The 25,850-nt window shown below is 32.9% G+C and overlaps 3 protein-coding genes across 3 annotated transcripts; all 3 read left to right on the top strand.

Moving 5' to 3' along the window:
- The first annotated feature begins 5,506 nt into the window (after positions 1–5,506).
- Positions 5,507–8,369, top strand: LOC8270448 (probable LRR receptor-like serine/threonine-protein kinase At3g47570). Its single transcript, XM_048375348.1, has 2 exons — positions 5,507–6,125; positions 7,969–8,369. The coding sequence occupies exons 1-2, from the start codon at positions 5,507–5,509 to the stop codon at positions 8,367–8,369; spliced, it is 1,020 nt and encodes a 339-aa protein (XP_048231305.1).
- A 1,202-nt stretch (positions 8,370–9,571) lies between these two features.
- On the top strand, positions 9,572–12,080 carry LOC8270447 (60S acidic ribosomal protein P0). Its single transcript, XM_002526827.3, has 5 exons — positions 9,572–10,057; positions 10,486–10,554; positions 11,084–11,182; positions 11,282–11,674; positions 11,777–12,080. The coding sequence occupies exons 1-5, from the start codon at positions 9,800–9,802 to the stop codon at positions 11,918–11,920; spliced, it is 963 nt and encodes a 320-aa protein (XP_002526873.1). The 5' UTR covers positions 9,572–9,799; the 3' UTR covers positions 11,921–12,080.
- Positions 12,081–23,763: 11,683 nt separating this feature from the next.
- Positions 23,764–25,522, top strand: LOC8270478 (nematode resistance protein-like HSPRO2). The gene has a single exon (XM_002526826.4). The coding sequence runs from the start codon at positions 23,874–23,876 to the stop codon at positions 25,326–25,328; it is 1,455 nt and encodes a 484-aa protein (XP_002526872.2). The 5' UTR covers positions 23,764–23,873; the 3' UTR covers positions 25,329–25,522.
- The last annotated feature ends 328 nt before the right edge of the window (positions 25,523–25,850 follow it).

The raw sequence follows: 25,850 nt of genomic DNA on the forward strand, positions 1-25,850 counted from the left end.
CTTTACAGCATTCCAATACTCTCTGTCAGGATTCGCCATGTATCGACTTACTACTCCTACTATGTGTAATGTCTGGTCGTGTACAAATCATCGCGAACATTAAACTCCCTACTATTGATGCATACGGTACTCAAGATATTTTCATCCTTCCTTCTTCACTGTTAGGACTCATACTGGAGGATAATTTGAAACTAATAGGAAGTGGGGTAGAAATTGACTTACAATCTTGTATATTGAAGCGTCGTAAGACCTTATTCAAATAATTTTTCTAAGAAAGCCAAATCTTCCGATTATTTCTGTCTCGGTGAATTTGCATCCCTAGAATCTTGTTTGCTAGTCCCAAGTCCTTTATTTCAAATTCCCTAGCCAATTATGTCTTTAGTTCTTTAATATGATCTTTGTTGGGGCCTCCTACTAACATGTCATCTACATACAATAATAAGATAATAAAATCACTTTTGCCAAACCTCTTAAAATATGCACAAGGGTCTGTATTAAGTCTGTTGTATCCAAGGTTCATGACGAAGGAGTCAAATCTCTTATACCAACACTTCAGCGCCTGCTTTAGACCGTATAGAGATTTGTTCAACCTACAAACTAAGTTCCACTTTCCTTTTTCTTTAAAACCTTCTGGCTGGAGCATATAAATTTCTTCCTTAAGTTCTCCATGAAGAAAAGATGTTTTCACATCTAGCTGCTCTAGATGTAAGTCAAATGTAGCACACATCGCCAAGACTACTCGAACAATTGTTAATCGAACCACAGAGGAAAATATTTCGTTGAAGTCAATCCCCTCCTTCTGAGCATATCCTTTCACCACCATTCTTGCATGAAACCGCTCCACTTGATCATCACTATTTCTTTTGATCTTAAAGACCCATTATTGCCAATGGCCTTTCTTCCTTGTGGTAGTGGCACAAGCTCCCAAATCTTGTTCTTACGCAGAGCTTCCATTTCTTCTTGCATTGCTGCCATCCACTGAGATGCATCTGAACTGCTCATTGCTTTTTGGAGAGTTGATGGCTCCCCTTCCTCAGTTAGAAGACAGTATGCGACATTGCTGCTTACATCATAATCTTTCTGTCAGGTTGGTGTAAATTTTGTACGCTTTCCCTTTCCAAGTTCTGACTCTTCAGACTCGGCTGGCTCTTCAAATTCGACTGGTTCTTCCTCTTCGTGCTCTGGTGCTACTTCAGAAGAATCTTCTTCTGTAGACTTTCTTTCCACCTGTATGGTTGTAGTCTCTGAATTTTTTTTTTGAACTGCTATCATCTTTTCCCTTCAATTTATCTTCTAAGAAGATTACATCCCTACTGATTATAACCTTGTGGGCAATGGGATCACACATGCGATACCCCTTCATACCATCAGCTTATCCCAAGAACAAACACTTCCTGGATTTTGGATCTAGCTTTGTAGTTTCTTGGGTATTATACATCACATACACATGATTTTCAAATATATGGAGGTTTGAATAATCAACTGGCTTCCCAGTCCACATCTCCATCGGCGTCTTTTGATCAATTGTTGTAGATGGAGACCGGTTAATCACATAACAGGCGGTGTTAACTGCCTCAGCCCAGAATGCCTTATTTAGGCCTGCAGCTCCCAACATTGCTCTAGTTCTTTCTAATAGAGTTATGTTCATCTGCTCTGCCACTCTATTTTATTGAGGAGTGTATGCCGTAGTGAACTGCCTTTTGATGCCTTCTTACTTGCAAAAGCTATCAAATTCATTACCTATGTATTCTCATCCATTATCTGTCCTCAAACACTTGATCTTATTACCTGAATCAAGTTCAACCCACGCTTTGTAGGTTTTGAAAAGTGCAAATACATCTCCCTTGCTCTTGATAGGATACACCCAACATCTCCTGGAGTAATCATCAATGAAGGACACAAAGTACTTAGCTCCTCCTAATGATGAAACTGGTGCTTGCCATACATCAGAGTGAACTAATTCTAGAACATCCTTGCTTCTAGAATTGGATGTATTGAACTGTAGTTGATGCTGCTTGCTTGTTATGCAATGGTCACAAAACGGTAAAGACACCTTTGTGAGACCAGGAAGTAGATTTTTCTCAGCAAAAACTTTCATGCCTTGTTCAGACATATATCCAAGCTTCTGATGCCACACCATTGCAGATCTGTCGCTCGAACTACTTGAAGCGACAAATGCTTCTGCTTCATGCACGGTCTCTCCCAAAAGCATATACAAATTAGCAACAACTTTTTCTCCTTTTATAATTACAAGCGCTCCTTGGCTAATCTTCATGATTCCTTTCTGAACTTTGATGATGCAATTAAAATCATCCAGTTATTCCAGAGATAACAAATTCTTCTTCAGACCTTCCACATGTCTCACACTTTGAATAGTGCAAACTGTACCGTCGTGCATCTTCAACCTTATGGGTCCAATGTCTATGATCTTTAAGGCATTTTCTTCACAACTATACACAGATCCTCCTAAGATAGGTTCATAATTATGGAACCACTCTCTTCGAGAGGTTATGTGATAAGTTGTTCCTGAGTCAAGAAGCCATACATCAACAAATCCCTTCCTGCTCTCAATTGATATTGCTGCTTCACAGCATAATACATTTCCATCATCTGAAGTGCATGCCACATTCCCTTGAGGATTGAAATTCTTCAGACTCTAATAATCCTTCTTCAGGTGACCTTTCTTACCACAATAGTAGCATTTATAATTCTTTTTACTTTTTAATTTTGACCTATGATGATTATGACTTCCATTTAGGCCACATTTTGCTGATCTCCCTCTCATCACCATAAAGGCTTCCTCCTGTTGTGAACTTACCTGCTTGTCTTCCTTGTTCCTTCACCGATTTTCTTCTTCAAGAATAGCGGCTGCTATATCATCAAAGACTAGAATTTCAGTAACAACATTATTTATGAAACTGATGATGAGTTGATCATACGAATCAAGTAGACTTTGGAGTAGAAGTTATGCACGTTCTTGTGACCCTATTTTATAGCCCAAAGATGTGAGTTGAGAAAATAGAGTATTCAAGACATTAAGGTGCTCTGTCACTGAAGTAGATTTTGACATTCTTAAGGTGTATATTTTCCTCTTAAGGAAAATTTTATTGTGTAATGACTTGGCCTCGTACAGTCTAGTGAGGTGGTCTCAAATCTCCTTTGCCGTTTTCTTTTCTTCTATACTAGATAAGATCCCATCTGCAAGTGCCAGGTGAAGATTTACAATAGCATTCCCATCCATCTCGTTCCACTTATTATCATCTGTGAGTATTGTAGGTTGTTCACTGATAGCCGCAAGACAATTGTTTTTTCTCAATACAACCTTTATCTTTAATTTCCACAGTGAGAAATTACTCCTTCAATCTCAAATTTTGCCGCCATTACTTCTATCACAAATGGTGCCTTTTAGCTTGTAAAATGAACCACAGTAATGAACACAACTCACTAGGTAAGTTCCCAGGAAAGACTGGAGGGTCACAAGCGAACCTCTTAAGTACCAAACTCCTTAAACAAAACCTTCCCTAAATTGTAAATTTTTTTACTACTCCACACAAGCTCTTTTGCACCAAAGAAACCTCAAAACCCTTTTCTGATGTGAAAGATCAGACTGAGCTGCAACCACAGAATTTTAAGGAATTTCTTACCAACCAAGCTCTGATACCAATTGTAGAAAAATATGAACCAGATAGAGCAAAATCACAGCTAATAATTTGAGGAAATAAGGATAAAGAAAAATAAAATACACAATAGAATACAGATTTACGTGGAAAATCCCTAAACAAATTAGGATAAAAACCACGGGCAAGGATAAAAGAATTTCACTATAAGAAAATAACAGGAGTTATAATCTCTCTATTTATAAAGGAGAAAATATTAAAATTCTCTCTTTATAATAGGAGAAAAATAATTGCTTAACTCTCTAATATTTTTCTCTTATTTTTGGAATGAATGAATAACAAAGTGAGGCCTCTATTATAAAGGCTTGGAAGGTACCTCAAGATTGTTAACTTAGCAATGTGGGAGAAATACTCCTCAAAATTAATAACATAGTAATGTGGGAGAGATACAAATCCCTAAATATCAACAATAATATCCTGACAGGATTAATCCCATATTCCTTTGGTAACCTTTCTTCTCTCCAAGCATTTTCTGTAGGATTTAATCATTTATAGGGAAACATTCCTAACGAATTGGGACGATTAACAAGCTTAGGGTTTCTTATAGTTGCAGTAAATAACCTGAGTGGTGTAGTTCCTTCTATCCTATATAATTTTTCATCTCTCTATGAGTTTATCATTGTAGCAAATAAACTGACAGGGCATCTCCCATCAAACATAGGCCTTTCTCTTCCTAACCTGAAAGCATTTGGCATAGCTCAAAACCAGATTTATGAAAGTATTCCAATTTCCATAACCAATGCTTCTCAGCTTGAAATACTTGACATTTCTGCAAATATGTTCAGAGGACAAGTTCCAAACAATCTAGGAGATATGAAGGGTCTTCAACAACTTAATTTGAGAAAGAATTTTCTGGGAATTAATTCCTTTCAAGATTTAAGTTTTATTGAATCTTTGTCAAATTGCAGCAATCTACAAGTATTCTACTTTAATTATAATAATTTTTGCAGTGCACTACGTCACACCATAGGGAATTTGTCCACTAAACTCTATGAATTAGGTACAGAAAGCAATAAACTATATGGAATAATTCCTATAGAGCTTGCAAATCTTGTCAATTTGTGTAAGTTAGCAATGGAGGATAACCATTTTTCTGGTATCATTCCAATTTCTTTTGGCAAGCTTGTGACATTGCAACTTTTGACTTTACATAGAAACGATTTGTTTGGAGAAATCCTAGAGTCCTTAGGTAACCTTACTCGGCTATACGCGCTTACTTTGAGTAAAAACAATTTAAAAGGAAATGTAAGTACTTTAAGTATTTGGAATTGCTAAGGTTTCATTTAACTTGACATTTCAGATCATCACCTAATTGGTAACATACCCAAACAAATCATTGATCTTTCCTCTTTGTCAGTAGGTCTTAGCTTATCGAGAAATGCATTGTTAGGTACCTTACCTGCAGAAATAGGAAAGCCAAAAAATATTAGAATCTTGACTACCTCAGAGAACAGATTATTTGGGGAGATTCCTGAGAAAATAGGCGATTATTCAATACTTAGACCTATCTAGAAACAACTTGTCAGGAAATATCCCAGAAAAGCTTGAGCAACTTCCCTTTTTGCAATATCTGAATCTCTCTTCCAACAATCCCGAGGGGGAAGTACCGACTAGGAGAGTGTTTAAAAATGCAAGTGCAAATTCACTTGTCGGAAACACTAACCTTTGTGGAGGTATCCCGGAATTGCAGCTGTCAGCATGCCCTATAGTACAAAAGAAAAACAGGTCCCCCGTTATCATAATTCTTGCCACAACCATAAGTTCAATCGTGCTTTTCATGATAGTATTATCCATTATGTTTTGTATCGAAAAAAAAAAACTCATCTTCCATGCCATTTACGGTAGATGGTCTTCTTCGGATTTCATACCAGGAGCTCTTGCAAGCAACAGGAGGATTTTGTTCAGACAACTTAATCGGACAAGTAGTTTTGGCTCAGTGTTTAAACGAAGTCTTGATCAGCAGGGAGGAAAAGCTGGTCTTTGTGAAGGTACTCAACCTTGAACAACATGGAGTTGTAAAGAGCTTCGTAGCTGAGTGCAAAGCATTGAAAAACATCTGCCATCGGAATCTTGTTAAATTTCTGACATACTGCTCCAGCATTGATTTTAAAAGCAATGACTTCAAAGCTGTAGTGTTTGATTTCATGACAAATGGAAGTTTAGAAATGTGGCTGCATCCAGAAAGAGATGGTAATAGTCAATCAAGGAATTTAAACCTTCTTCAGAGACTACATATTGCCATTGATGTGTCTTCTGCATTGCATTATCTTCATAACAATTGTGAAACACCAATAATTCATTGTGACTTGAAGCCAAGCAATATTCTTCTTGACAATGACATGACTGCTCATGTTGGTGATTTTGGATTAGCAAGGCTACTTTCCTATAATTCTTCACAAGGCCAAACTAGCTGCATTGGCATAAAAGGAACCATTGATTATATGGCTCTAGTTAAATCTTTCCCATACTTCTCTATCAAATGATAATACAAAGATACACTATATCACTATATTAGAGTGGACTGCTATCAGTGGTCAATTTGAATATTTACCTAGGCCAGACGATCTTACACCTAGTGAATTGATAAATATTATGTCAAGGATTCATTAACATAATAGAAAAAAGAAAATATGGAATTATGTCAATCAAAATGGAGTTTTAAGCTCAATGTTTCTTAAGAATTGCAATAAAATAGTTTTGTTCCATCATTTCACTTAAAATGCGTAAGATATAGAGAAAATTTTGGAACCTAAAAAATATCCATGTACTCTTTCATAGAAAGAAGTGAAACTCGTTAACTATTATGGAATTTTGGTAGATCACAAATAGTTATATTTATTGTGTTTAATTCCCTTGCGATTTGGTTGAATAATGTACTTAATTATAGAAATTCTGTTTATTATGACTTAGGTGATGAAATATCAAGGATGGAGTAAAATTCAGCCTAAAGACATGTTTTAAGTCATCATTTGTCAAAAACCAAGTCTTTTCGAGGAGATGCAGAAATCTGTACAGAAGATCACTATCGACAAGGCATGACCATGCCTTACAGCCCATGAGCTCCGCATAAATCTGTGCAAAAGACTACTGTCAACAAAGCGTGACCACGCCTTATGTCCCATGAGCTGCTAAAAAATACAAAAGAGAGCTTCAAAATTTTCAGAGATTATTTTGTGGTGGACCTATCCCTAGTTAATTTTCTTTATTTTTAGAAATGTTGGATTAATAGAACTTTCTTCCATGTATTTGGGGTTTTAATTTATTTAGATCGCTCTTAATCTTATCCTTCCTTATAGGGATAAGATTAAATAGGAAGTTTATTTCTTTTTTATAAGGATTCTACTATTTGGGTTTAGGGTTTTACTTCCTTATAAGGACGGCTGTAAGTAATTTTATTCATTCATATTCTTATTCTTCTTCTATTCTCTACAATTATTGTGAATTCTTACTCCATCATGAGTGGTTAAGTTTTTAGTTTCTAATTCAAGAGTGAATAAATTCCAATTGTGATTTTGTGAGGATTTGTGCTTAACAGAATTCTTTTTTAATTCAAGTATTCTTTATTTCTTGTTCTTATTATTTATGAATTATTAATATTGATTGAACTGACGACTCAACTTTGATATTGATTTTTCTATTGCTAAACTTTGAGTTTGTAATCCGTAATTATCATGAACGATTGACACAAGTAACAAGGAGCTGGCTTATGTGTGTGTGATTATGGCTTATTTGAATTACATAGCTCGCATGATAGGCTCGAGGGAAATAAAGGAATAAGGTTATTTCAATTGTAGTTATCTCAATTAATTAATGTTGGTTTAGTCATTTTCATTATTCTTAATGCTATCATTAAGTTGATATGGAACGCTATCGTATCCAGTTGACTAATGGTAAGTTTTGATTTGGATGTTGGGTTTGAGTCAATTATATTAGGAGAATTACACTTGTTGCGGCTTTTTCGAATAAGTAGACTAAGTATTTGAATAGAAGAATTGATATTTTAGCCTATGATCATGATTACAATTGGATGGAATTAGCACTCTTGAATTGGAAATTTGTTAAGATTGATTTTATTTATTTTAATATTCAGCCTTCATTATTTTTTGCTTATTTATAATTTTGATTCAAACATTCAAAATCCCCTCTTTTATTTTACTTTGAGAAGCTATCCACATTGGTTATCTTGGGATTCGACCTGGTTTCACTATTTCTACAAGTTAGTTTAGAAAAATCAGTAATTTACTTTGAATAGCTTCAACAACCCGTTCAAATTTGATGTGTTTCTGTATTGCAGAGTATGGAGTAGGCAGCGAGGTTTCAACTTATGGAGATGTGTACAGCTTTGGAATGATTCTGTTGGAAATTTTTGCAGGACGGAAACCAACTGATGAGTTGTTCACAGATGGTCTAAATCTTCACAACTTCGTTAGAGCTAATCTCCCAGGACGAGTCATGCAGGTCGTGGACCCATGCTTATCACAACATGAGAATTTGGGCCGGCAGCAGCAGAGTATAGAGGACAATGACAATTATAATGCACAAGCAGAGATCGGAGATAATAATGTAAATATTGAGAATCTGACAGTAGAGGGAGGCATCAGTCTTGGAAATAGGACTGTCATGTTCATCAGAACTGTTAGGAGATCGGATGAATATGAGAGATGTCACAAGAAAACTAAATGTCGTCACTAAGGCTTTCCTTCGTGCAAGAACTCGGAGGGACAGATAAATTGTAGTCCGCTAAACGTATGACTTTAATATTTTCAACACACTTGTCATTGAAGTTAATTTCAGTTGTAAATGGATTTTAGAGACACTGTTGCTTTTAAGATGAAAAAAAAAAAAAGAAAAAAAGATTCCAAACGTTTCCAGTTTTCTATAAGTAATCTTATGTATTTGGCTTGACTTGATATGCAGAGGTATAGGTTGTGGCATTCGAGAATTACTTTAGAATCAACTTGAGCTTGTGAATCATACAGAATTCCAGGAAGAAGTGAGTTTCAACAAATAAATCTGTAGTAGTACCTCTTCAGCATTTCAAGTATGTTTGAGCTGAACAAATGATGGTCTCTTGATATGATGGGATTGGGGTTTTAAATCAACAAAATACTTGAAATGTGTTGCAGTGATGTTTCATTTTATTATCTAGTGATGAAATTCCAGTTTGGCAGTTTCTCCAAATCCAAGCATAACCCCGAATTTAAATAGCTGGATACATACTCAAGTCTATTGAAATCATGAATTCAGATTCTGAATATGGCTCAAAATATTATCAAATTATGAACCTCTCCAGGATAAAGCTCATTTTTGCCAAAACAACTAATTGACTTTAGAACCTTACAGCTAACAGTAAGTGACGTTACTACATGCAGTCTTCAAGCCAAATAACAGCAAGCTTGAAGTCCTGGGCAGCATCACAAGGGCCATTTACACAAGTCATCTGCAATGCAAGAGTACAAAAGCATTAAGATATTACTACATTTGGCAAGAAATAACAACCTTGAAAAGAAAAAAAAAAAAGAATCATTAACAATAGGGTATTATTTTGAAAATGATGTGCCCATTGCTGCTTGTCTTGTCTTAACATTAACTCTCTCACAATTGAAGATAATTGGAAATGAGTATTTTCAGTCAGTCAAATCAACAATGAAAGGAAATAAAGAGAAACCATAGCCCAAATAATAATAATCTTAACTTCACTTGAATACTCCTTTGGAGTCCATCTATAGGCCGTCTAATGCTTTAGATATTTCTGTAAATACAACTACATGAACCCAAAAGAATTATCCCAGCCCAAAAAGGCTCAGTAATTCACAACCACAAGATCAAACCTCAATTAAAAAATCATACATCAACCGTCTGATCTAGGTTACAGCAAAAACCCTAATTTCTCATTCCACTATATAACCGAACTGAAAACCGTGTTCCATTTCCACCAAAAGCTTTTCACTTTCACTTCATATTCGCGCAATACTCATATCAAACGGAGGTTAAAGAGACGGCATATCCTCGCTGTCCGCCTTGACCGAGCCACGGCAGCTTAGTCTTGGCCCTCTAATTTTGCTGTAAAGTTAGAGTCTTTATACTGTTTTTTCGTTGTAATATCATCAAATCGAAATTAAATGGCTGGAAAACCATCAAAGGCTGACAAGAAGCTTGCATATGATGCAAAGCTATGCCAATTATTAGATGAGTATAGCCAGATCTTGATTGTTGCAGCTGATAATGTTGGTTCTAATCAGCTTCAAAATATTAGGAGAGGTTTAAGAGGTGACTCTGTTGTTCTTATGGGAAAGAATACTATGATGAAAAGGTCTATCAGAGTTCATGCTGATAACACTGGCAACAAGACTATTCTTAACCTTATCCCTCTCCTTCAGGTATAGAAATTTAACCTTTCATTTATCAATTCAATGTCTAATTCTATGCTCGTATTTCTTAATTGGTTAGCTCTATGTGTGTTTGAGTTAAGTAGTATGATTCTTCTAGGAAAAATGTATTTCTGTTTTCAGAAAATAAAATGTAACATTTATTTATTTCTTTCTAGTCTTTACCTTTTATCCATCAGTTTAATGTTTAGTTCCATTTTGTTTAATTGGGTAGCTTTCTGCTTAAGTAGAGTTAATCTTAAAACCAAAATGTCTTTTTCGAGAAAATTATGATATTTAGATAAATATAGTAATCTTATATTCCAGAGATTTAGTTTTGAAACTTGTATATGTTGTGGTCAATAAATTTCATAAGTGATTGATTTGTGATTTGCTCCTTGATTATTGTTTTGAATTGTGCTTATTACTTTATAAACCAGGGCAATGTGGGTTTGATTTTCACAAAAGGTGACCTGAAGGAAGTGAGTGAAGAGGTTGCCAAGTACAAGGTACAGAGTCTAACTTAATTTTGTTGTCTGCTACCATATAATTGTTTATATCTAGAAATGATAAACTTATCCGAGTGAAGTGTGAATTTTGTTACTGTAAAGCTTTTGTAGTTGAATTTAAAAATAGAAAGTTTGGTTTTTAGAACTGTATATTAAGTATTAGAATTCATATGTATCTTATTGGTACTCAATTTACTATGCTATGTAACTAACATAAACTCTACATGTAGAACTGTATATTAAGTGTTTCTAGTTGTTAATTGTAACTATATGAGATTCCATTCTATTAAGTGCACAAGAAATTTAGTGGTCAAATGCTCCTTTTTAATTTGTTTGTAGTACATGAGATAGTGGAAAAACAGATTCTTGGTTTGAGAAGTCGAACTCTCGTATGGTGATTTGTTTATTTTAGCTACCCCTTCCTTTATTGCCGAACAGATATATTTGTTGAAGATTTATGTTAAATAGACATGCCCGGTGTTCTGTTCAAATCTGTGTACTCAACATAATTTTCATTGTCAATGTGAAGGTTGGAGCTCCTGCTCGTGTTGGTTTGGTTGCCCCAATTGATGTTGTTGTCCCTCCTGGCAATACAGGGCTCGACCCCTCTCAGACCTCTTTCTTCCAGGTTCGTTGTTGAATTTCTCTGATCAAGCTGTTTTGCTTGCTATTCATTGCCCCTGGCAATAATCAGAACTAACAGTTGTTTTTATTCTCTTAAATTTAGGTGCTTAACATTCCTACCAAGATTAACAAGGGTACTGTTGAAATTATCACCCCTGTGGAGCTGATCAAGAAGGGTGATAAGGTTGGCTCTTCTGAGGCTGCTCTTCTGGCAAAGCTTGGTATAAGGCCATTCTCATATGGTCTTATTGTATTGTCTGTTTATGATAATGGCTCTGTCTTCAGCCCAGAGGTTCTTGATCTGACTGAGGATGATCTCATTGGCAAGTTTGCTATTGGTGTCTCCATGGTCACCTCATTGGCCTTGGCCATCTCATATCCAACCCTTGCTGCTGCACCACACATGTTCATCAATGCCTACAAGAATGCTCTTGCTATTGCAGTTGCAACTGAGTATACCTTCCCACAGGCAGAGAAAGTCAAGGAGTACCTTGAGGTAGTGTGGTTCTTAATTTATTGGAACTCAACAGTATCTTATGTAGGGAAACCTATTACGCCTATAATTTTATGTTGATTGGGTTTGTGTTTCTGATTGCAGGATCCTAGCAAGTTTGCTGTTGCTGTTGCTGTTGCCCCTGTTGCAGCTGCTGGTGCACCAGCTGCTGCTGCCAAGGAAGAGGAAAAGAAGGAAGAACCAGCTGAGGAGTCTGATGATGACATGGGTTTCAGCCTATTTGACTAAGTTTCATATAGGTTTCTATCATAGGACTTTTAGATTTGGATTTTGCCCAGATGTTTTTGAAGAATTTTAATGTGTTAATTTAGCAAGTTTCACATACAGATGTTTAAATCTACTATTGTCTCTCGATCAAGTACTTATGTTTTTCGATTGAACTTCTTTACTTTTTTGAGTACCTTGTTTGATATTTGTAGCTGCTATACTGGATTATAGCTTAGTTGATGAAAAGCCACTTTGATATGATTTTTTTAGCATCATAGATTGTAAAAATTAACAAGCTTAGAACAGGGCAGACAACTAGAGATTTTGAAAAATATGGATTGGTGCTTATGAAGGGCGACAAAAATATGGCAAGCTGGATTGTGAAACTTCTTTCCATTTTGGGAATAAAACCTGTTCATTTTTGGGCCACTATCTTGGTTAATAACTTGATAATTTCTAATTCTAATGCGGTATGAGCTTGGACGTGAAAGATAATGTATGTAACGAAATGTTCCTAATATTGGAATCTTTTTCTATTCTTTGTTATGAAATCCATTAGGAACATAAAAAATGAAATGGCTGAAATGCATCGGCTTCCATTTTTATTTTTGTTGATGTTGGAAGCACAGTGTAATGTGATAATATTAAATTGTTTTCACAAATTGACTTGGCAGATATTCGATAGGACAATTCTTAAGTTTGCGCAAAACGATTTCTGTATATCTTCTTGGCAAAACTCGGCTCTTCTCTCAGAACTTTGCAAGTGTGATTTGGCAAGTGTCAGGATTTTGCTCACTTCTCCCGAGTCTCTGATGATTTAAGACCCTTTTGTGATGTTACTTTCATCGTTCTGTTTTGTCAAAAATCATTAAATCAATATAGTACTCTTGAGATAAACTATATAGGAGCAACATTTGATCAAGGCTTATTGTATCCGAAGCCCACCTCATGAGAATACGTAATTAAATAAATTTTATATAAATTAATAAATGTCCTCTTTTATTTTTTTCCCCCTACCCAAGCCCAAGCAAGAACAAGGGCTACAAGAAAAATAAAACAAATAAGAGGCTCCAAAAATTATTTTTCCTGAAAAAAAGAATTATGGTACGAGAAGACCAATCCTCATTTAGCTAGTGCAGCCACCGAGGCATCATTTTCTATTTAATTTTAAATTAAAACTATAATCATCATCAATTTAGGGATGGATAGGTAATTACTGATTAATGACAGGGCAGAGGGAGGAAAATGGGTCAAACCGATGTCTTGTAACGTTACCCACCATCAACACAACAAGGTTTTCTATTTTATTTTAGTATTCTTTTCTAGAGCATGAACTGAAATTATAGACAGAATTATATATTAACTTACTAAATTATAATCAAACATGTCTTTGGTTTCCTTTTGATGTGTTACTTATGTTTGCCACATCACCTAAAAACAAAGCAGTCCCCATTTTACAGATATTATATTACAAACACATAGTTTTATGGATGGATTATCATCAACTGAGCAAGACTTCATTTCTAAATAGAAAAGACAACCCATTCTATATGCTTACGTTCCACAACAAACAATGTCTCAACATGAATTGTCTCCCACACAAACAAGGAATAATAAAATCTTATCCCTTCCCCTACTCAAATTTCTTATATATATATACTGAGTAACTTTAAAAACCATCGTACTTTAATTTAATAATTAGATATTTAATACCAATAATTAAAATCGTGACTATTATGTTTTTATTTTCAAATATAATTTTAATTATTTCATTTTTTTTCTCGTTTTTAATATACTAACATATTATTTTAATAGTAATTAATATTGGATCGACTACTTTTAAGATAACAGTATTGATTTGGACTAATTTATTTATTTTGCTAAATGTTTTCGCATTTTAGAGTTATAGATTTTGAGGAGTTTTACAATTTTAATTGATGTATAAATCATACTTCTTGTTGAATGGAAAAAGAAACGAAAAGAAAGTTGGAAAAGAGAGGGAGAGAAAAGAAGAAGAAGAAGAAGAAGATTAAGTGGCATTATGTTGACCATTATCGTGTCATGTCTTTAATTGATATTCAAGAAAATTAAAAAGAATTAATTGAATTGATTAAACAAGTAACCGAACTCGCAGGCAATTTCTTTAAGACATTGATTGATATAACCTAAGATATATTCAAGATTGATATCTTAGTAAAGATAAGTTCCACATCATTCTTCTTCCCACCCACTTCCAAACATATTGTAAAACAAAAAATTATGTTTATTTATTTATTTTACATATAGAGGTCTTTCCAAAAATTATTATTTTTAGTTTTGAATATTACAATGTCAAACTTCTTGCTTTATAAAAGAATCATAGAATAAAATAAAATTAGAGTAATTTATTCGACCGACCTAACCTTGTTGTGTTCATGTGTGCTGTTGAAAGTGGGTAACATTACTGGACATTGATTTGACCATTTTCCTCCCTGTGGCCCGTCACTAATCTGTAATTACCTATCCATCCCTGAATTAATGATGATTATAGTTTTAATTTAAAATTAAAATAATTGTAAAAATTTTAAATTTTAAAAATTAAAAGTAAATAGGCTAATAAATTTTAATTATTTATATCAAATAAAATAAGATATCTAAAAAAACAAAAAGAAAAAGAATCCGATAAAAAGAGGAAAAAGGAAATGAATGTGAAAGGCATGGACATTAGGAGGACAACTAATTTTATGCCAAATGTGGATTATCTTCTTATGAACAGAACATACTTTCCGATATTCCTATTCTTTTCCTATCTAAAACTTTTTGTTCCTTTCCTTTTGATCATCAATCAGCTCATCTCCCTAATTAGATTAGAAAAGCAAGATGCCCAATACACCATACTTTTTGAAAAATGTTGTGTGTGGAACCAGTACTACAGCTAATGCTTCATCATAATTGCCTCCAAAATAGACTCATAAAAACTGTTCCCTTCTAAGTCAAGGACAAAAGGAAAAAAAAGGGTTGGCTGTCTCATCTGGAAAAACCCATATGTCTAGAATTCCTGTTAGAGTTTTTGTATTGTACCAAGCTACCATTGACTTGAGATAAGGAAAAGATGGGCTGATCTTAATCCCCACCAAGCAAGAATTTTAAAAAGATTTGGGCAGATTCCACCCTCCCTCCCCTAAACCCTATATTTGAACCCATTCATGTTTAATCCTGGCTGCTTGATGGATCGTGCATTTGACAGATGAATTTCTTTTGTTATAAATCAATCCAGACTGATTATGTCACTGATTATTATTATTATTATTTAAAAATATTCTTATTAAGTTTTTTTAATAAAAGCTACATTTTTAAAATAAAGTGTTAACAGTTTGAGATATATATATATATAAATATATGGTACCCATAATAGTACCAAAACTGGTCCTAAAGTAGCTCTAGAGATCCAATCTTTCCGACTTTTTTTATTGTATTTTACTTTTCTTTTTTCTTCCCAGTACCCTTCAGACAATTGGATTCATTTAGAACCAAGGGTTAGTAGTAGAGTTATGTACCCATTTAACCAATAGCCAAGTGGTGCAATCCTTTCGCTAGGTGTCATCCCACTTATGTCAAACTTTAATATGTTTGATTAGAGGTTGTCAAAATTAAAGTAAATATAAATTATTTCAAATGGCCTAACAACTGCACAATAATTTCAAAATACTCTATAACAAAATCTAAGCTATTATTAGACCATGGCCCTCTTTTCTGCCAATTATATACTCCTGGCACATTTATACCAATTCAAATTACACAATTTGATTTACAATTGCAAATCCTTTTGGACATGTCAAATTCAACTAGTTAGATTTGGAATAGGGGATCAGCCCTAACTCAAAGAGGAGTACGTACAGAGTACTGGGTTTGCTATCCCAATTTTAACCCAATAATCTGCTGAATAATGGAGCAATCCTTGAATAGCTAAAAGCTATAGGGTACCTTCTCCTTTTCTCTCATTTATTGTTGATCAAAATTTTATTTTTTTATCCACTGTGGTCATTTTTAAATTCAGGGTTTTTTTTTTTTATATTAATTGATTTTAATAAATAAATATTAAATATCTTTTTAAGAGTTTTATAATCTTTCGTGGTAAAGAAAAAGAAAGGATTTATCGTAACATTTAAATAATCAAACTCGTCAAAAAAACACTTATAAAATTAATATGTAATTTAGTGTCAACTAGTGGAAAGTTTTTTCTTATAAAATTACAATATGTTCCTTCATCAACACAATTATTAATTGCAAAGGATAAATTTCTTGTATTTGCATTACATGATATTTATTATTTATTTAAAATTTACTTATTAATATTTATTAATGGAATAAAACAAATGGAGCAATCCTTGCCTCAATTTTTGCAGCAGATTGAGATGCCACAAACGTTTTAGCATATTATTTAGGGTTAATGCAAGAGGCTGATCAATGTCATCCCCCAACTAATTTCATTATTGGGCAATAGTAACAAACTGTTTTTATCAATTTGGTACTGTAATTGTCAAAAAAAGAGGCAAATAATGGAGCCATGTTGCACATGTTATCCAAAGTTGTACATTCTTTATCTTGGGATGGGTTTGGCTACTATGTCCTTTCAAGAAAAAACAACAAAGAATGGCATACTATGTCATCAACATTTAAAGACAAAAAGAAAATTATAGTGGCACCTTCTTCTTCTTTTTTTTTTTTTCCCTTTTTTTCTCTTATTTTGGGTAGATGTTTTTTGTTTACTTTTAATTTATTATTTTTTTCTTCTTATTTTATATTAAAAAAATAGATATTTTTCAATTTGTTTATTTCTTAAAAATTATTTAAATCTCTCTTCATAGAAATTTTAATACCCTATGAGGGATTTATGGTATTACTTTGAGATTTAAATCTTATTTTATGAACATATTTGTGAAACTTAGTGGATATGAAATTTTAATAGTCTAAAAAGTTTTATTAATGTTTTGCAATCAAACTTATTTGAAAATAAAAGTTTCAATTTGTGATTCATTTTAACCATTTTAAAAGAGCTCACTAACACTATTAGAAAAAAAAATACAAATATTTAAATTAGAAAAAAATTAAGTTTAAGAGGTAAAAACCTAAATAATAGAGAAAATTTTAAAATTATTAGACACTACAGTACTCAAAAGGGTTGAACTAAAAAAAAAACAATTACAAGGAGAAAATCTAATTAGTAGATAAACATGATTGGGCCCATGCTAACCTTTACAATCAAACTTAATCATGCTAACCTTTAAAGAAAATCCCATCCCCAATTAATTAATTAGGAGATAAATATGATTACATGATATGATAAGCATTAAAAAAGAAAGGAAAACACAAAACAAAACAAAGGCATGCAGCCTCCATTGCTCATGCTTTGATAAAAACTTGTTTCCCACCATGTCTGAGGAACTAATGACTTTTGACTTGGATTAAGGAGGCAAATGCTCTCATCTCTCTCATGTAATGTCTATCCATTGCAAAATCATATAAGGACAAGGAGGCAGCCTAATCTTTTCTTTATATCCCTTTGCCTTTAATTTTATATTATCTATATATCTTTTTCTTTTTATTAAATTAATTAGCAATACAGACAATATTGTTTCCTTTTTTATTATTTTAATTTAAAATTACTGAGGAATCTAGATAGGTCAACATCAATAATAATGGGTTTTTGTAAAGGTTGTGACGCAGTTTTGATTAACCTATGCTGATTCTAAAACTGTTGTAATTAATTAACTAAGATTAAAAAAAGAAGCAAGGTTTTTGTTGTATAATTAAATTTATTAATGAATTGCTTCCTTGATATTATCAAACAAGAAAAGATTTGTGGTCTTGAAGTTCTTGTTCTTGCTATTGGTCTATGTTTAGTCAATAGTCAAATTAATTTAAATGTGAAAATGTAAACTTTTGGTCACAGTATGCTCCTAAAATCAATGATGATAAATCAATATTCTTTTGTTTGTAATATTCAAAAGAATTATTGTTTTAAGAGACAATCAAAGAAAATCAAAATTACTATATATAGACTTCAAGTATAATGAATTCTTTTATTTTCTAAAATGGGGGCATAAATTTAAACAGTTATTTCTAATTTTTATGTCATTCAGATTTGAAAAGAAATAAAACATAAAAAAAGAAAAGTAAACAGATAAAAGGAATTAAAACTAATAGATAACAGAGAGGGAAAAGGAAAAAAAATATTTACCTAATTTTAATATATATTTCTATTTATAATAAGTTGATAGAAGATTAATATATATTATTTGCGAATGTAATTAAGATCCTTTGAAGTTAAAATAAAAAATTATTATAACCATGTAATCGTAATACTTTACAAAAATATTGACCACTAAATAGAAGCATCTTTCAACATTTCACAATCTTCATTCTTCCATATTAATAAAAAGACTAATCTGTTAAATTTTAATTCATTCAACATTTGATGAGACGGATTACATAAAAAGCAATAATAATTTTCTCTACATTCATTGTAAATAAAAATATAATTAATATTAGAAAATGAGAATAAAAATATTCGAATATTTAAAATCTTTTTAACTCTTAAATTAAAATTAAAAATATTGATTTAGATTATATTACTCCCCCAAAAGTTGTTAGAGCTTCTATATCTACCCACACTTTTTAAAAAACAAAAATTATTAGTCTGAATTTTGTGAAATGTGGACTTACAATAAAGTGGGTAGCTAAAACATATCATGATCTGCATAAATGTGATCCTTGAATTACAAATTTAAACTAGTAACCATTAACTACCCCTTGTTTGAAATTTTCTAAATGTATTACTTTTAATGTGAGATCATGCACACTTCATTTGTATCACACTAATTCTTCTACTGCCATTAAAATAAAAGGTATTACTTTAATGTGTTATATTTTGATCCATGAAGTTAAAATAATTAAAAAGAAAAATTCTTGAATTTTCCTTTTCCATATCAACAAATATATATATATATATATATATATAATGTTTCAAGATGGTACACCACACGGCTTAAATATTCTTCAATTGAATAATCAAATTCAATTTTTTATTCTAAAGTTTTCTAGAAAAACTGCATATATAAATATCCATATCCATGTTATCTGGCTCCTCCAATTGTTGGGTCCATTTACGCTTATATATATGTATATATATTCAAGCCAGAAAACATGCTTCCTTGCTAGGAAACCTCTGTTGATAGCTATACATACCTCAGAATTTGACTCCCTTCAAAGTCAAATAAACAACACCAGTTATTCCACGCACACCACATAATACTAGACATTTCTTCTTCTTTTTGCATCAATAAATTATAATTGTTTTTCTTTACTCCTTCATTTAATCATAAAACTTCAATATTTAACTAATTATTTCCTTTCATTTATAGATCTTATCCATTTAAATTTTTCGTCCACTAAAATAATTATTTATTTATTAGAAATCTAATAAACCATATATTATAGACAAAAAAATCTAGCCTCTATTATTAATTTATGTTTAATACAACATAGCTAGCATAGAAATAAATATTTAAAATTTAATCATAATTCTTTTATCTGAATCAATTTAAGCTTTTTTTTACTCGTATAAAAATAATAATTTTTTTATTAAATATTAAAATTAATAATAAATGAAAAAAATTAAATTTTATATTTTTATTATTTAAAAAAATACATACGAATATAAAAAGAAAATTATATAGTTGAAAATCGATGTCATGAATTTAGAAAAAAAAAAAAGAAAAGAATACAGTCAGTCGGGTCCCTCGTGGCTGGCACCAATCGCTACTTTTTATTGTACCCTACAAGATATAATCATTTTCATATTCTCGCATAGCTAGACGTGGAAGCCAATTAATCAGTAATAGCTCCAACTGTAAAGTCCACGTGGCAACAATCAAACTGCCTGCTTGGCACCGTCAGATGTGACATAATATGTCCACCTAAGACCCGACAGGTAAGTAGTAGATAACGGTGGGTGAAGCACGTGAGCAATCACGACACGTGTTGAACTTAGAGGTCACAGTCACGTGCTTGGCCGCGTAATTAGTTGGCACTAAAAATATTAACAATAATTAGAAAAGAAAAAGAACAAACCAAAAGCGGTACCGAGTTGGAGGCCACCACCACGCCTTAAAATAGTAAACGGTGGACGCCACGTGTTCCAATCAATACCGTTGGAGATTTTTTCGTTTGATCTTTTTGCCGTTTGGCGCGGCAAACGCGGAATTGAATTTTTATATAAAGAAGCTTCTCTCACTGGCCAGCTCTTCAGAAATCCAAAGGAGAGAAACTATGAAACTGAGCAAGCCAACAAATATGAAGGCTTATCCACAAACTAGTGAAAGTAGTGCCAAATAGAAACATTTGGAGATTTCTAAGTAATCATACTGAGACCCAATTCATTTATATATAGTAATTATACTATTGTTATTAAATTATGTACCAAGTATAATTGTCAAGAACAGTAATTACAGCAATTTATCACATCTTATAGTTTTAAATACTATTTCAGCCTCCCAGAATCAAAATTTATTGCCTTCCATAATGATGTGAAGCAATTTATCACATATATACCACCAAATTAATAGTCTGAAAAGAAATTAATTAAAATAAATTGACTAAATAAGGATATATTAATTAATATTTCACCCTTCACCTCTTCTATTCAATAACTTAACTTGGCCACTTATAATGTTGGTAATGGCTATCACTATTATAGGTTCAAAACCATTAATAATGGGAAACAAATATTAAAATTGGTACTTTTAATAATAGTGGTTGGTGACTGTAGTAGTAGTAGTAGTAGTTGAGGGGGGGAGTTTAGAAATTGCACTAGTTTTTAATAGTGACACAAGCCTACCATCAATTGCCAGCAAAATTTATAGTTTAGATTAGTTGGGTACATTTCATCAATTCCAAGTGCATTTCATCAAACATAAAAACATTGTGCATATGAAGCCAAAATTGAAAGTTGGCCAATCAATTGGTTTCACATGTTAATGCCCCTTACTACCCAATTTTGGTAGAGTAGAGACTAATTTCTATGGGCAGATTTTTGATATTTGTGAGCTGAGTCTTAGCTTGATTGGCTCGGGGGAATCCCAGCATACCGGATGGGTAGGCCCAACACTTCACCTTCACTTAGACCGGGGGGTTTGAAATCTAAGTAGGATGATTGAAAGATAGTTTCATTCTAAAACACAAATGATGATTAAAATGCATCTCTCCATTTATGCCTGTTAAATAAATTGAATCTACAGCTCATTTATCATTTTAGTAAAGATTGAATCTAAAAAAAATGCAAAAAAAAATAAAATATTCATGATGAATCATAAATTACACAATAACAGACTAGTGTTATTTTTATAATTTAGATAATTAAATGATAAATTTAAACATATATGTTAAAAGTGTCTTTTATCAAATTTTAATAAAGATAAAGAAGAAAGAAACCAAGAACTTTGGGATAGAATCCAAGGAAATAATGTCGTTTTCATGTCCATACAATCGCAAACAAAGGAAGACAAATTGGCTAAGGTAATTAAGACTAAGGAGGAGTCGCTAACAACATTACATTTGAGACATATCTCAAGTGCCAATAGCATATGCTCTTATGAAGTAAAGATCTTGAGTTCAAATCTTTAATTCTATACTAAATAAGTGTTCACCTTTTATCACGAATACAAAGAGATGACTACTCATATTAGTATAGCCATATCTTGCTGAACTTCTCATAAATAAATAAAAATATAATCTTATATACCAATTGATATAAACATTTCATGTGACAAAAATGGACGTAATTTGCAACTTAAGGATCGGCTTTTATTTGCGGTCGTTTTCCCTCAAAGTATGGACAAATTTGAGTATCCTCATTTACCCGACAGTGGCAATTGTTGTAATTATATTGGGGGAAGAATGGACACACAGCACCATCATTTATTTTTTCCGGTGAGGAAATTGAAGATTAGAGGATAGGAATTAGGAAGCAACTGAAGGCAAATGAATTCAACAAAGTGGACAAGAGAAATAATTTAATCTATTACATCTATTTCAACAACTACCTTTTCATATTTAATATTTACATAGCATTTTCTTAAAGGAAAATACTCATTTCTTTTCTTCTTCTTCTTCTTCTTTTCTGTATCTACCATAGATAACTCACATGGTTAAGGTACTAACTCATATGTAAGTTCAATTTTTTGCTTGATTCTACAAAAATTTTAAATCATTTGTTATAAATCATGAAGAACTTGTTTATTTAGTTATTTAAGCTTGCTAAATAATATCATTTTAGAGAGCATATAACCTTTTATTTAAGTAATTAATACAAATAGCTTGTCAAATGGAATTTATGGTAACACAACCCACTATTTGTCATGCTCATTAAGTTAATAGTTATTGCTTGTTTTGTTGTTGCCATGATGTATATTAGGTCATAAGGAACCAAAAATTCTGAATCAACTAACTTATGAATAAATGCACATAAAGTATATTTGAAAGCATATTACACGTAAATAAAATAATATTTTAATAAAAATAGGAATTAATTCTAATTTTTTTTTACTATATACATAATTTATTAACTTCCATTAAGATAATACGATCTGAATGTAGCACCATAAAATTTTACAAGATCAAATAAGAATAATATGATTATATTACAATGAAAAACTATTAAAAAGAAACAGCGATAAATGTGTATAAATATAGAGAGAGGGGGTTTAGATGTTAGAATTTGTAATACTCCAACATAAGATAAAATTTTAAATTTCAAAAAAGGGGGGTCATCATTTTTTGAACGTTACTCAAAGTTAGTGGATGTCCAATACTAATTTAGCATTCACACAAGTAAGGGTACATGCCACTATGTGATTAGATATAAAAGACCCCACTAAAAAAGAAGAGGCGGTAGAAATGGAAAATAGGAAGAAGAAGACTTTGGCACTAAGTTGAGATAATGCAGAAACAAAGACCAAGTTCTGAGTTGGAATGGTTCCAATTTCGAATTCCAAATTCCAACCAAAGGCCTCCCTTATCAGCTTCCCCCTTTTACTAAAGTCCAACATCAGCAGTTTCCTTTGTTTAAAAATGCCCAATACCAACAACACATTCCCACCTTCCACGTTAGCTCGTTTAGATAAGCTTCACTTCTCTCTCTCTCTCTCTCTCTCTCTCTCTCTTTCCAAATTCCTTATAATTTCCCGGCACCGCCACGTGTCCCATATTTATGCCATTTTCATCTTTTTTTTTTCTTTTTCCTTTTCTTTTCTTTCTATTTTGATATACTCATTTTCATGTACTAACGCTTCAAAATTCAATATTAGTAACATATTAGAAGGTCCTATGCATTAATGACAATATCAAATAGAAATAGGATTCTTTAAATGAACATTCAACCTAAAAAAAAAATATCTCTATAACACTTCTAGAATTCAATTTTAAAATAACAAAAGTAAAATGAAATCAAATCAAAATAATAATTATTAACAAAAAAATAATACATTTAATATTTTTATTTACAAAGAATAAAATATTTTAATTCTCATAATATTATAACAAATTCATTATTTTATAAAATATTGTGTGGCATTTGACACATAGCCTTTGATTGATATAAAAAAGATTTCAAAAACCATAAAAAATAATAAAATTAAATTGGCTTGAATAGCGATTTCTTTTAGTATATTACCAAAACAAATTAATATGCATTTTGGGATTTTTGAATTATCAACTTACTGTTTATTATTATTATTCAAATGCCAAATTCTCATACTGCGCCTTCCTTCTTATCCATCTTTCCTTCCCACACGCCTTTATTCTCCCTTTCCTTCCACTATATAAACCCTCTCCCTTCTCCCTTCTCTCTTTATACACAACAACGCACAGCTGAAATTTCTCAAAAACAAACACAAACCCAAAATCCGATTTTACTCATTTGCCCTTTTATGAAAACATGGTCGATTTAAATTGGAATGCAAAAATGGTTTCCTCCGATCTCTCAAACAAGTCACCAAAGCTCTCTAACAAACTCCACGTCACCATCCCTTCCACCACACCGTTTCGCGGTGTTTCTAATATTTCCCCCGTTTCTGCTTCCGACTCCGCCTGCGCCGCCTACGACCACTACCTACGGCTTCCGGAGTTGCGAAAGTTATGGAATTCTAAAGATTTTCCTGACTGGGAAAACGAGTCGGTTTCAAAGCCGGCTTTACACGCTTTAGAAATCACTTTCCGGTTTGTTTCGACGGTTTTATCGGATCCGAGACAGTACACGAACCGTAAGGAATGGAAACGCAGAATCGAGTCTCTCGCTACTTCGCAAATTGAGATTATCTCTCTCCTCTGTGAAGACGAACAAGATGATGTAGAGATACGCGGGACGGCTCCGATCGTCGATTTAAGCTCATCGAACGGCGTTTTAGCTCGCGGCGGAAGCTACGCTGAGGTGTGGAAGGTCTCACCGGAAACCACCGTCGTCAACAGAACCAGCGAGAGCAGCCTCTTGCCTCGTCTTGCCACGTGGCAGAAATCTGAAGATATCGCGTTGAAAATTCTTTACTCGATTGAATGTGAAATGAGAAGGTGTCCGTACACATTGGGTGTTGGAGAACCAAATTTAAGTGGGAAGCCTAATCTCGATTACGACACCGTTTGTAAGCCCAACGATGTGCATAACCTAAAGAAGTGTCCGTACGACAATTTAGAGAATCACGAGAATCAAACATTATACACGACGCATCAGATATTGGAGTGCTGGATTCAAGTAGCAAAGGAGTTGATCAATCGCGTGATTAAGAGAATCGAAAGCAAAGAACTTGATAAAGCGTCAAGCGACTGTTATACAATTGAAAGGATTTGGAAGGTTTTGACAGAAATTGAAGACTTGCATTTGTTAATGGATCCCGACGATTTCTTGAGGTTGAAGAAACAGCTGGTTATAAAATCAGATAATGAAACAGCACCATTTTGCTTTAGGTCAAAAGCACTAGTGGAGATGACGAGAATGTGCAAGGATTTGAAGCATAAGGTGCCTGAGATTTTAGGGGTGGAGGTGGACCCAAATGGAGGGCCGAGAATTCAGGAGGCGGCGATGAGATTGTACAGTGAAAAGAGAGAGAGTGAGGTTGAGAAGATACATTTGCTACAAGGGTTGCAGGCCATGGAGGCTGCATTGAAGAAGTTTTATTATGGGTATAAGCAGTTATTAGTGGTGGTTATGGGCAGTTTAGAGGCTAAAGGGAATAGGGTTTTGGTGAGTCCTGAAAGTTGTGACCCGTTGAGTCAGTTGTTTCTTGAGCCTACCTTTTTCCCTAGTTTGGATGCTGCCAAGACCTTTTTGGGTGACTTTTGGAGCCATGAACATGGCGGTTGCGGCGGTGGGGTGGAGAAACGGGATCGGAGGAAATAGTCATGTGGTGGAATTGGTGGCTGACTCGGTTTTGACCGACTCAGCTAGCCGTGTGTTAGAAATTTCTAGCTTAAAATGAAATAGATACACACGATTGTTTTTTTTTTTTTTATAATTATTTGTAACATATTTTGAAATTTTTTATTTATTGCAACAATTTTACATGTTATTAAAATGCAATACCCTTCAACTTATTGGACCCATTTTTATTATAGTGCGCCTTTTGCTATGGGCATGAAAATCTATGTCAATTTGAAGACCAAAAATAAATCTATTTCAATTTGCATTATCTTGGTATTTCCTTTTTCCTTTTTTATTTTCTTTAATTCAAAAGAACGCGTTAGAGTAAACTCCATTACCAGTCTTTGCCTATTTTTTAATTCACTGATGAAATAAAAGTAATTTTAAAAATAGACATCAGAATTTAGATTTTATAAATTCTTTTTAAGCAAATACAGTTCATGTTTGATTCTTTTTTTTTTTTTCTTTTCTTTTCTCTATGAAACTCTTTGAATCCCAAGC

This window comes from Ricinus communis, chromosome 6 (assembly GCF_019578655.1).
Source record: "Ricinus communis isolate WT05 ecotype wild-type chromosome 6, ASM1957865v1, whole genome shotgun sequence".
NCBI lineage: Eukaryota > Viridiplantae > Streptophyta > Magnoliopsida > Malpighiales > Euphorbiaceae > Ricinus > Ricinus communis.